Source organism: Penaeus chinensis, chromosome 9 (genome assembly GCF_019202785.1).
Source record: "Penaeus chinensis breed Huanghai No. 1 chromosome 9, ASM1920278v2, whole genome shotgun sequence".
NCBI lineage: Eukaryota > Metazoa > Arthropoda > Malacostraca > Decapoda > Penaeidae > Penaeus > Penaeus chinensis.
In genome coordinates, this window is record NC_061827.1 from 10,912,251 (window position 1) to 10,926,259 (window position 14,009).

General features: G+C 35.6%; 1 protein-coding gene across 1 annotated transcript; it reads right to left on the bottom strand.

Annotated features, from left to right (window-relative positions):
• Positions 1-8,069: 8,069 nt before the first annotated feature.
• Positions 8,070-13,629, bottom strand: LOC125029054 (thioredoxin domain-containing protein 12-like). The gene is made up of 4 exons (XM_047618796.1): positions 13,474-13,629; positions 10,532-10,645; positions 9,793-9,936; positions 8,070-9,283 (listed from the first exon to the last, which is right to left on the bottom strand). The coding sequence occupies exons 1-4, from the start codon at positions 13,553-13,555 to the stop codon at positions 9,135-9,137; spliced, it is 489 nt and encodes a 162-aa protein (XP_047474752.1). The 5' UTR covers positions 13,556-13,629; the 3' UTR covers positions 8,070-9,134.
• Positions 13,630-14,009: the final 380 nt, after the last annotated feature.

Here is a 14,009-nt window from a genome sequence, read left to right on the forward strand (position 1 = left end):
GGTGATGAAACCGCTTTCTACCTCACCAAAGTATGCTGCATCGCAGCAGTACTGTGGGGGTTGTTTTCGGTCTGTTTTCTGTCTGGTATTATGTCATGTATCTTTTTCCCGGGTGTGCTGGCGATTTTCACTGTACTGCTAGTGTATATGTACTGTACTGCCGATTGCCTTGGAAATTATTACATGGTGGTAATTTGAGAAAATTATTAAGAGAGGGTGCAGGGTTTGATTTTGTGAATATGTTCTCCGCCTTCTTTCTAGGGTTTTATCAGGAAGCCTCTGGTATGCTTATGTTTCATGAAAGAGTTATATAGACAACCTCATCGTCGAAGGTGTCCCACAAAAGAACAGGATCCATCAGGCCCCAGAGTGCTGAGAAACGACCAGAGATAGCTTCAGCAAACCACCGGGCACACGCCCTCTCCCAGTGCTGCCAGATGCAATGACTCACATTTCCCCAAATCCGAGTGCCAAAATTCCCCATTTTGGACAAAATTTCCCCATTTCAAAAAGTTTGGTTTTAATTGAGTTTTATTTGAGTTATAGCTAAAAAAAATACCAATTTCTTTCTACTTGTAGTATGGACAATAGGATACTGGCATAGTTAACTGAAGATCCAATTATATTTATGCTGAACACACTTTTAATATGAAAACTTAAATACAATAATGAAAAACATAGGTAGTACACTTCTCTCAAAACTTATTATAACTTTAAACTTAAATGTAGCATTGCTTAGTTAACCTTAATCCTGTATCATATACATGATTGAAGTTGGTGTGGTGTGTCGTGACTCGTGTGGCCCGTGGCTTGGGTCACGGGTGGCAGTGAGTGACACAGTCACAGTAAGGGAGCTGTCTCGCGGGCGGCGGACGCGAACTGGACGCGTCCACTCACTTCCACTCCGTTATCACTTGTCTGTTTCCTACTAGTGGCTACCTCTTCATCTTAAAATTATTATATTTCCATAGATACATCCGTTAAAGTTATTATGTATCATATTATTTATATTGATGTGTTGAAGAATTACCAAACTAAGAGAAAATGCTGCTCCACAATGAAAAATCCCCATTTTTTCTAGTAAATCCGAAGTCGCATATGAAAATTCCCCCAAAATGGGCATGAATTCCCCATTTCCCCATCAACATCATGATTTCCCCAAAACTAGGGAAAATTCCCCAAATCTGGCAGCACTGCCCTCTCCCTCACAAGATACACCCTAGGATGTTCATTGGAACGGCGTCTGATTTGAAGTGGGGGGGGGGGGTTGGTTTGCGAAGTTCTAGCTTCGCCCGGGCCTTCTAGATATGGCCCGGCCTGTGTCAGCTTTTTTACGGCTGTCTCATTGAGTTGTCTGACACTCGGTGCTTACCGTGGCGGCGGGATTGCCAGCAAGCGCTCCTGCCGCCTTGGTGTAAGCATTTCGCATAGCCTCTTTACCAGCACGGCGGCTGTTGTGGGCGGTCCATGTCTCAGGAATTGTGTATGGTTACAATTTTCTAGGTAGTGGACTAGTGTGGCGTTCGGCTCGCCGCAGTGCTTGCAGCACCATTCATCGCGTTCGATTGTTGGGATAATCTGCCATGCACAGTGGTAACCTAGGCGCATTCTGTGAAGAATGACTTCGGTACCTCTGTTGCTTACTTCAGAGAGTGCCAGTGGTTCACAGCCTGTGGCGTCTGAGTACCAGCTGGCCGAGTGGGAGGTTCTCGTTTCCTCTCTGTGGAGCTGTCGTAGGAAGGTACGACCGACCAAGGCACACTTCTCCATAAGTAATTTTCGGCTCGGTTTTATCGTCATGGGATTTGGGGGCATACCCCTGCCAGCGACGGCTAGTCTGTCAGCAAGCTCGTTCCCTCTGATGCCGATGTGGCTTGGGACCCAGTTGATGATAATTCTTCTACCCTGAGCAAGAATTCTCTGTGCCATTGTGAGAATCGTGGTCAGTAGGTAGATGTTGTCTGTGGGTGAGCTGTGCTGAAGACAGTCAATGGCTGCCCTGGAGTCTGTGTGTATGACCACGTGTCCTTCCCTTAGGGACGCGTAGCCTAGGGCTCCCATGATTGCAACTGCCTCTGCCTGTAGCGAGGAGGCGTTGTCTGTTACCCTCATGGATCGCGTGGCATCCCTAGCTGCAAAGCCGGCGCCTGCAGTGTGGCTCAAGGGATCGACCGATCCATCCGTGTAGTATGTTCTACTACCCGGAGGAGTGATGGCTGCAATGACCCTGTGAGCTTCTGCCTTTAGGCTAGGCATGGGGTATAGGCTCTTTTTCATTGACAGGCTCATTATGTTGAACTCTTTCAGGCTCAGTGCCCACGGCGGGGCGATTTGAAGTGGACCCGGGGAGTAGCCACAACTAATCTATGATCAGTTCCACAGAACTCGGCGCTCCGATATACCATGCAGTTCTGGAGGATCCTCCAGAGAGTGCTAACGAAGATGTGGTCGATCTCTTTGGCCACATTGCCCGTATTGCTGTAACAGGTCCAACGATGCGGGTTAGAGCCAGAAATGCTCTCAATTATTGGGACATAGCAAAGTCCCGGAAAAGGAGGCTATTCTTGCTGCCAGACAGACGTCTCATAGCCAGCCAGATACCGCATTGAAGTCACCCAGAACAATGCCAATATCTCGCCGAGGACAGCTATCTGTCACAGATGCAAGTTTGGCTTAAACATCTCTTTCACATCAAATTTATAAACATCAGTAGGAGCGTACACAGCAATATGAGACATGAAGCCAAATGTAAGCTTCAGTCTCAATACCATTATACGCTCATCGACTGGAGTGACCCCTACTACCGAGGGTTCAAGTCTGCTGGAGATGTAACCTTTGCTGTTGCCAGACCAGTAATAAGCGTAGCCACCGACATTAATCGTGCCGTTGCCCGGTCTTCTCACCTCCGAGAGAGCAGACAAATCAACTCTCAGCTGTTGAGCTCCCTCGACAGTAGTGGTAACCAATCGTCCTGTCGGAGGTTTGACCTCAGGCAGCCACTCCGGGTGGTCACCACTCTGACACCCCCAACCCCCACATTGCCCCATATAGCGAGGGTTGGCTGGCTGCAGGTCCTATAATCCACCTGCCCCACAAGAGGCTTGTGGGGCTTTGCCCCACAAGCCTCACGCTAGGATGGTGGCCGCCGGGACGCAAACGGGACGGGTGACCCCCATTCCCAGACCTAGTCTCAGCGGTCGCCAACCCAGTAGGACCCAGAACCTGCCTTACTTGCTGGGTAAGAGGGATATTTACCCTCCTCCCAGCATCTTCTACACGATTCGTTGCAAGAAGGTTATCTTGGGGAGGCGGACTGGTAAGGCCCGCCTCCCCACCACCCATTAACCTAAGGGAGCACGGGGGCAGGAGTTCATTGCGTGTCCACACGCTTGTGGGCCATGACTCCGTACCTTTAGGGGATCATGCTGCTACAAGACCCTCCGCAGTTCAGCCTAGGACCGCAAGGTACCTAGTTTCCGTGGGTGGCCCCGAGGAGGCACTGTGGAAGTCTGGATGATGGAGAGGCTATATGAGCTGACAGGGGAGACTTATGCACAGCCTCTTCCTTTTCGCAACAGGTAGCCAGCGGTGGCAGATGCAAGCGAGAGGGCATGCAAGGCACTTAACACTAACTAGGCTACCACACCATAGCTTCACATCACCCTGAGCATGAAGTACCCACCCGAGAGAGAGAGAGAGAGTGTGTGTGTGTGTGTGTGTGTGTGTGTGTGTGTGTGTGTGTGTGTGTGTGTGTGTGTGTGTGTGTGTGTGTGTGTGTGTGTGTGTGTGTGTGTGTGTGTGTGTGTGTGTTTGTGTGTGACATTGTTTATGTACATTATATATATACACATACATATACATTAATATTTACATATATATACATATAGATACATAAATATACATATATACATTATATATACATTATATATATACATATATACATTATATATACATATATATACACCTATATGTACTTATATATACACATTATATATATTCATGTATATACATGTATATACACATATATATATGCATACATAAATGAGTATATACATATATACATATATCTATATATATTTATATACATAAATATATATACATGATCTATACATACATACATATATATGCATACATTTATACATACATATATATACATATATACATCTATTCATAATATACATTTATATACATGCACAAATATATATGCATATATATACAGATACATACATATGCACAGACATATATACATATATGTCTATATACCTACCAAGCCCTGAGAAAATTGAACTTAAAGTCCTCCTCACAGATGACTGCAATCTGCTCCGTAGATGGCCAGTTCATCCACCAACAGTTAGCCTAGATGCAAGGGGTGTCACAATCACAGTGCTTGAGCCACCCATTAGTGAAAAACCCTTACCCCAGCTGAAGTTTGGATGGCAATCTCTAAGCTGAGAGGTGGTAAAGCAGTGGGTATTTCCAGTATCCATGCTGAACTGTTAAAAGTTGGTGGTGAAGCTATGGTGCAGGGTTAATATGCTATTCTGGCTGCCATCTGCCAATCTGGTACCATTCCTCCTGACATGTAGTCCTTCTTCATTGGAAGGGGAAAATGCAGCAATCACTACGGCAATTACTGCTCACCATACCAGGCAAGGTTCTTGCGTACATTTTTGTGAGACATATCAGAGATCACCAACTGATGCACCTGAGGCCAGAGCATGGTGTATCGTGAATCCTTCTTGCTGCACCAACATCTAAGGTCATTAGCTGTGTATACAAAGTACAGGGATAAGTTGGGGCTTGTGGGCAAAGCCCCTGAGGAAAGTTTTTTGTTTCAAATAAGACAATATTTGTCGATTTCTTGAATGGTCAATGGTCAAAGCAAATAAATGTGCCAGACATCAAAGATTGCACAGCATTATGGTTAAGTACAGGCAAAAAGGAAAATGTGAGTTAATGATTTGCATAAGTGGACAGAAGAAGGGGATGAAGAAAAGAAGGAAAGGAAAAGAGGGAGAAGAAAAAACCGTTCAAAATTAGTTAATTGGACTGAGGTCCAAGGCAGGGGTGATCCCTACATTGGGCCTCAGTCTCTGCCTCCTAAGGCCCCCACGGCAACAACGAGCAAGGGATTGAGGGACTATTGTGAGGAGCTAAAGATGGCCTGAGGTTCTGCCTGACAGCTCATCACGAGGCACCCTCATGGGTGGATATAAAAGGCAGATGCCCCCATCAGTGTTAGCACCCATTGATTGATTGACTGATTCGTCACTTGTTAATATTGATGAATATTTACTTGTCCACCAGACTATTTTTAGTTTGATAAAGGAAATGTACTTTTAATGTCCCTTAAAATCATATTGGTATAAAAATGATAAATCAAGTCAAGTGGTAAGTCCTTCTCAAAATAATGAAAAGCAAAATCATTAAACTTGGAAAATAAACTAAACAATCACATCAACAGAAAATTAATGGCATCCTTAATGGAAACACTAAGTAACAATTTGAGTTTATTCAAAGATTGTATACAAAGTTTGTGGCAAAACCTTTGTATATTTTATTCACAGAATGTATTTGGTTGCTCTCTTAATAGAAACTGGCAGATAATTACAATGATGCATGAAACATGAGTGGAACAGAGTTAATTCAGTAGTTTATTAAACAAAAATATACTAGTTAAAAAATATTCATATGATACCCTAGTATGTAAGGTAACCATATATATTATGAAATGCTGAAGCCTGAAAATTTATCTGTTAACTTTGAGATCACATACAAGATAAAAATAATGTAACAGTTTTATACTTTGTCAAGAAAAATAAAACACAAACCATACTACAAAACATAAGGTTAGTGTATTTACTTTCTTTATTTATGCAGTATGTGCCATACAGTGGAAAAACACTATAATAAAACTACACAAAAGTACTGAAATTTAAGTATAAATACTAATGAGATATACTATAATAAAAAAAAAAAAAAGAACTTTTATTGTGATAATTTTCTATTCTTTCCATCTCTATTTATACTTCAATTTTGCATTTATTTCAGGAATTATGACAATTATTCTGTATCTAGTATTTAACTTTTTTGGAAGAATTAACAATTGACTGCCTAATAGAGAGGACAAACACCAGTAATGAATACCAAATAGCTACACTTAACAAACTAAAGAAAATGTCATATGGCACAAGCACAGAAAATCTGTATGTGAGCAGTTCTGTAGGAAAAGTGTGGGAAAATCTATAGAAATGTACAATGTTCCCAAATTTTTGTTGTCTCTATTTTATATAAAAGGAATTATATTTAGCCTAAAACATACATTACATCCACACATAAAGCAGAAGGGCATAAATATACTCTATAAAAATCCTGGTCTTTTGAAGCAAGTAAACAACTAACCTTCCCTGAAGTTTGCCATGAATGTATGTCAATCAATTATAATTATTGTGCACTTAAATAACACATAGTTATTTTCATTCATCTAAGAACCAGATGCACCAGAACCTGAAATCCTACTCTACACCTCTTAAAAATGTAATTCATAGTATATGGAAAATATCTGGAATACATCCATTTGATTTACAATGATACAATGGACTTGATACAAACTTTTGCAACTGGGCTAACCCTACACCACAACTTCCAGCAACTGATAATGAAAGGCATGTCATCTGCACTAACTAGTTTACTATAGTTAGAATAGTGGTAATGATAATTTGCTGTAAGCTCCTTTTGCTATCAGACACAGTTACACTAATGAAACATGAACTGATTACATATGATTATACAGAACTATATTCAGCACATGTATTTAGAAAAGCTATTAAGAATCTAATATTTCTTAGTCCAAAAATGCTTCCTTCTATTACAGTTTAAGACCATTTTTTGATCCTTGGTAATAAAAGGCACTTATCTATTACTGCTACAGCTGATACAGTAAGTTGCTTCAGTTTGAAATAAGTGAGTGACCACACCTTCCCAAAACAAAAAGAAAACTATCCTGCCTTTGGAATGTCACTAGACTGGAAATATGTTTTGTATCTAAATATAATACTTTGTTTTAGAAGATACTTGTCAGTAAGTGACCTTTGTTGTACTTTAGTAGCTTGAAATGTTTTTTTTTTTGTTTTTTTTCAGAACCCCCAGCTCACATCATGAATATAATCATGTTACACTTAACATTTCATTCTGAATTTCCAGTATCTGGTCACTATACAGAAGCCATATTATCCACATTCAGACCCATCTATAATGCAAATTTCAAAAAGGAAGTAACTTGCCAGCAACTCAACTGAAGTTTTGAGTTTCTGTGGTCAACAAGTTTTGCCATGCCTTTCAGTGCTACACACTTACCTCTAATGGTCTCTCCATCACAAAATAATCATCTTCCTACATACAAAACATCTTGGCTTTTCTCTCCCCCCCTAATCCCATAGTTGTTGTTACCATGGGGGTCTTAGGTGACCAAGACTGATGTCCAATACCAGGAATCACCCCCTACCTTGGGCCTCATCCCTCTACTCAACTAATTTTGCACAGTCTTCTGTTCTTCAACTCTCCTTCTCTTTCTCTTCTCCAACTATCCTTCTCTTCTTCAACTATCCACTCCCTCAGGTGTTACAGCTGTGTTGAAAGGTACCAGTCATAAACAGCCTAGGAGTATCTTGGGCACAATATTCCCATGTTTAGTTGTCTCACTCGAGCCATTATGTTGGTAAAAGCAATCTCTTTTTATCCCAGTCAGACACAGTATGAAGATGTCAAAGTTTAATGAATGATTAAAATCTAATCATTCTTCATCTTCAGTTTAAAGGTATCAAAGATATTTCATTTAAAAAAAAAAAAAAAAAAAAAAAAAAACATATATATATATATATATATATATATATATATATATATATATATATAGATCAGGTTTTGAAGTCAAAACCTGATCTATGCATCTAAACTAAACTAAACTGGCAATATTCACGTATAATCATACTCACTTTTTGGTTAGTAAGTCAACTTGTAGTACTCTTTAAAATACGTATAGTTACCCCTTGGGGAAGGCTTAGTTGTCAGTATAATCTAGTTGAAATTTATTTGTTATCAACAATTACATTTTACAAGATAGTAAAGTGTCAAAATACATGTAAGTAAAAAAAGTTAATCATTACTGTAAGAGATCCTTTTTCTAATCACTTCTAATAAGGTGATTAGAAGGCGTGAGAGCCATGCTGAAAGGATGAAAGGCTGACTTTGTGCCAGTCATAAACAGCTTAGGAGTGCCTTGGGCATGGTATTACCATGTATAGTTGTCTCGCCATTATGTTGGTGAAAGCAATCTGTTTTTCTCCCAGTCAAACACAGGACAAAGATGTCAAAGCTTATTTATCAAAAACAAATCATTCCTTATCCTCAATTCAAAAGTTCAAAAAAGTGTATTTTATATATATATATATATATATATATATATGTATATATATATATATATATATATGTATGTATATAAAATACACTTTTTTGAACTTTTGAATTGAAGATGAGGAATACATATATATATATACAGATATACACATATATGTATATCTTAAAAGCTTGAAGTCAAAATCTGATTTGTGCAATCAAAATCTAAGCTAAACTAAACTAAACTATATGTATACTCATACTCATAAATAAGTAAGTAAGTAAGTAAGTAAGTAAGTAAATAAAATAAAAAAAACTGTTATAGATCCTTTTTCTAATCAGTTCTAATGAGGACCAATATCCTGTTACAATAAAATTCATCATTTTTTTTTTTTTTATCAAACTTGTGTAGTCTTCTTCACACAAAATACATTAATTATAGTTGAATACATATAATCCAATAAAATTAAGGAACAAAAAGTAAACTAAAACAACTATTCATTGTCTTTATAAGCCTAAAAGCTGGATAAACTTCTCTTTGGTATTGCACTAAAATATAAGACATGACAAGGTCTGTTATCTATTACAAAATAGTTACATCTATCAAGAAAAATAAAACCATAGTATATAAAATAATCAAAAATATTAAAGTTGGCCATCTTTAACTAATTTGCATTCTCTTGGAATATCAGTCATGGATAAAATATAAGGCTTTGCAATACAAATTCATGCTATGTCACGCTCTACAGCTCTTCTGCTCTTGACGCTGGAGATAATGCCTTGATTGCTTCCTTCATTGTTGCTACTACAGACTTATCATCAAAGTAGAAATATTTGTACTTGGAATTTCCATTTACATTATATAGTTCTGGGTGAACGTTGCCTTCCGAATCTGAAAAGGTGTATAACAAATATTAAGACTAATGAGACAAAAGAGGTTAGTAAAACAGAACTGAAAGCACAGAAAAGATGTTCCACATACAAAGTCACAGTAATATGCTTTTCTTTCATTCGTATAATATAAGATCTGTAGATCACTCCATTATCTATCCATATCTTACATAAAAGAGGACATGATTTTTATAAATTATTTCAAATGAGCATACTGAAAGTATTACTGATTACAGAAAAAAAAAAAGTTTTCTTAAACAATTTACTATCACTTCATATCAATTACTCAATCTTATTCATTTAAAAAGAAGATAGATAATATTGCAACAACAACAACAACTACAACAATAATAATAATAATAATAATAATAATAATAATAATAATAATAATAATAATAAAAAAAAAAAAAAAAAACTGAGTATATGTAACTCTTTCTATTCACATAGTAACATATAGCGAGGGACGTAAAACCGGCAGGAGTTATAGCTTGACGGAATTAGTTTACTCACCTAGGAAGAGGATGCGTGGAATGTACCCCCCGTCGGGTGAATACTGCTCCTCCTTTGGCTCTTCATCATCCAAAGTATTCACCATGACAAAGTTCTCACTCATTGAAAGTATTTCAGATGAGGCAGCAAACTTTGGTTTAAAACCTTTAATAATAATAATAATAAAATATATATAGATATATATAAAAATGAAGAATAATGAATTAATATACATTCCATATAAATTATAACATACAGTACAGAATATTGCATCTGGGATTATGAAAGTCATAGTAATAATTCAGTACTCCATATTCAATTACTTCCCCTTACATGGGTGTTCCAGTAAATTATGTAATTTTATATCATAACTCTACATCAGTAAATAAGTAAATAAATTAATAAGTACATATATATATACATCTACAAATGTATATAAATAAATACACACATACATGTATATATGTATATATATACATGCTTATATGCATATATATACATATATATGCTTATATGCATATATATAAATACATATAAATATACATACATATTTAAATATATATGTATATGTATATGTATATGTGTGCGTGTGCGTGTGCGTGTGCGTGTGCGTGTGCGTGTGCGTGTGCGTGTGGGTGTGCGTGTGCATGTGCGTGTGCGTGCATGCTTGTCTAAAGGAAGAGACAGACAGATAGACAGATATAGATAGATCACTATATAGACAGATAGATATAGATACAATGTACTCCTTTTTACTAACTTTTACATGCTCCACACCAAGACTTGTGTATTATAAGCATTAATGGTTTGCCTGTTGTTTCTGATATCTCTAGGCCTTCCTCCAAGGTGTGCCAGTCAAATTTCTCTCCTAGACCTGAAAGAAAAACAGAAATTTGTGATATTAAATATATATTTGTCAACTGGAATTTAAGAGACTCACATGGTATTTTAATTTTCTTTCTTTGATGACACTGGTACAAATGGATTGAATAAATCATTTAAATTTCAAAACTCTTAATACAACAATCTTGGTTCTAAAAAATAACAGCAAAATGGATATTGAGTTCAGAGGAAAAAAAAAAGATAGTTCACAATAATAACTCATTATTCTGAAGTGATATATACACTCAACCTTGATATCTTTCATGAGGCAACTACAGCATCTTGGCCTTTTGCCCTCCTACAAAGGTTGCAATAGTACTGCTAAACAAAAAAAGGCAAACCATGCATTGTCATACTGTATACCAGTGTTCTTTATTTTTTTCATCACAGTCCACTTTTGTTCCTTATATTAATTTCACACATCTACTGGATATCAGTAGTGTTTGCACTTCTCTCCATACAATTTGAATTTTAAAAATCTATTTTCTCAATACCTACATCACTACTACTACTTACTGCTTCATTTTTCTATATGAGGTGTTTTGCCCCGTGAACACCAGCTGATGAGGCTTCCTTTGAAAACCTTTCTGTATACCATATAATCCTATGTTTTTTTGGATAATTTTAGAATCAACCCTAATTTCATATTTGTGTCTGTAAATATCAAAGTTGAGTTTAATAATCTTCTCTGACTCTTAACATACCAAGAGGCTACAGCATCAATTGATTTTCTATTTACACTGGCCTTTTCATTCTTTTATCCTGCAGTTTCACCTTATGCCTTAATGTGTTATCAGTGACTCAAGCTAAGATCTTTGCAACTGAGTAGTAACTGACTTATACATCATACAGAATTTGAAATTTGAACAACCTATTGCTGTAAATGTTACAAACACTTACCACCTTAAACCTGAGTCACCATTTTTAAGCATACTGGTAAACTGCATCCAGAAACAAAATCCCCTTGACTATTTTCCTTTCTACAGTTTCTTACATTATAGAGAAAGGAGGGAATTTATGTGATGTTTGGCTCTCCCACATCATTAAGATATGCATGGGTTTTCATAGAGTTTACAGTTCACTGCCAATGAGATGGCTCCACAAGCTGGTATGTTGATACATATTCTCAGATCTAAATAATTTAAATAATTTAAATAATAATAATAATAATAATAATAATAATAATAGTAATAAAAATAATAATAATAATAATAATAATAATAATAATAATAATAATAATAATATTAAAATAATAATAATATTAAAATAATAATAATATTAAAATAATAATAATAATAATAATAATAATAATAATAATAAAAGTAATTATAATAATAATATTAAAATAATAATAATATTAAAATAATAATAATAATAATAATAATAATAATAATAATAATAGTAATAATAATAATAATATTAATAATAATATTAAAATAATAATAATATTAAAATAATAATAATATTAAAATAATAATAATATTAAAATAATAATAATATTAAAATAATAATAATAATAATAATAATAATAATAATAATAATAATAATAATAATAATAATAATAATAATAATAATAATAATAATAATAATAATAATAAAATAATAATAATAATAATAATAATAATAATAATAGTAATAATAATAATAATATTAAAATAATAATAATAATAATAATAGTAATAATAATAATAATATTAAAATAATAATAATAATAATAATCTTTAGGCTGCTACCTCCTACTGTGTGCTAGGAATAGTTAGGGTCCTACCCACTTACAGCTCCCCAAAGCTAGATCAGAAATGGGTGCCTCAGCCCACAGCCACTGAGCATCACATTAATTCAAAGTCTTTATGCTTCATTATAACATGCTTATGCATCAGCTCATGTGTGGTGTAAGCAGGCACATAAGCTATTAAATGATTTTTCATCAATGTTTACACAAACTCCAGTCACATATTGCTCATGGACAGTGGGGGTTGTTGTCATCTGTGAGTAATTATTATTTTCTTATAATTTAAATACTGTTCCTATCATTATTTTCCTGAGAAAATTATGGATAAACTTTATATCTATAATTTGAAAATCACAAAAATTTGAAGTACAGAAAAATAGATTTTCCAAGCTATGGTAAACTTAAATCCATCATGTATATTCTAGTGTGTAGACCCTGGCTTCTTGTTTTGTCAATAAAACACTAGTACAGTCTACAAACTTCATCTTACCAGGTTGTTAGCCTTTGTTAGAGTGCTGACAAGATTTACTCCTACCATTACCAACATCTTTGTTGCAGTTAAGAGATTGATATACAGATAATTTGTATCTACCTACCATTACTAAATTTCTTAAATGTTGTCAATGAAATACATTACACATTAGCTTAATAGGTAAATATTATAGTGAAATCACTGCAAATTACATGAAACTGCTTTGCATAAACATTAATAACAACAATTCTTTAATGTTCTCAACCAAACACATTAAAGAGAGAAATAATAAGGGAATATCATTGAGGACTATATGATTTTGTTTTACATAAATTTTAATTACAACAATGTTCTTTTTTATTCAAATAAATCTAACGATAAAATGCATTATAGATTCATATAAAATTCTTTGAAATTCTTTATCTTGTCCTCTCCATGCAAGTAATGCCACGTGTCAGGTACACATCACCCAAGATTAGTATCATGGATCAAGTGTCAGAAACACTTGCAGTTACCCTTTATCATAAATAATATACTACGATATCCCAGCGACGTATACAATTTCCTTCTATGTTGATACTAGATTTCATAACAAATATCGACCAATCATGTTCACCTCTTCCAAGATCCTCATCCCCATAGGCTTGTCCCATAAAACAAGCCAACAGGATAAGGGAGACCAATGCCCAGCAGTCCATCCTCCTCGTAAGTCGCGGCGTGAATGTCTGTTATTGCTGTCAGCTGGTACGAGTTGCCACACGCCGCCAGAAGACCGAACTTTCGCGTTCTTATAACTAGTCGGATTTGAGGTCGTGACGTAACGATGACGTTTCAAATACGTAACAATGGGTGATTTCATGCTTAATTATTTGGGAGTCGTGATTCGTATTCAAGAAAATAAGTTCCTGAAAACAACAAAAGTTATTAATCATGACGTTTATCTTACTAATATCCATACTTTAGGGTTTGTGCCTCTAAAGGCTTGACTTCTACGTCTCACTTTCAACCATCTTGAAACCAAAGATCGCAAGAATTCTCATATTGTACATTTAGTATATACTGACAAGTGTACCATTTCACTCGATATGGCTAAACAAAACAATTACTCATTTTTTTCTATTTCTATTTCAAGAGGAAAATAGTGCATCATTT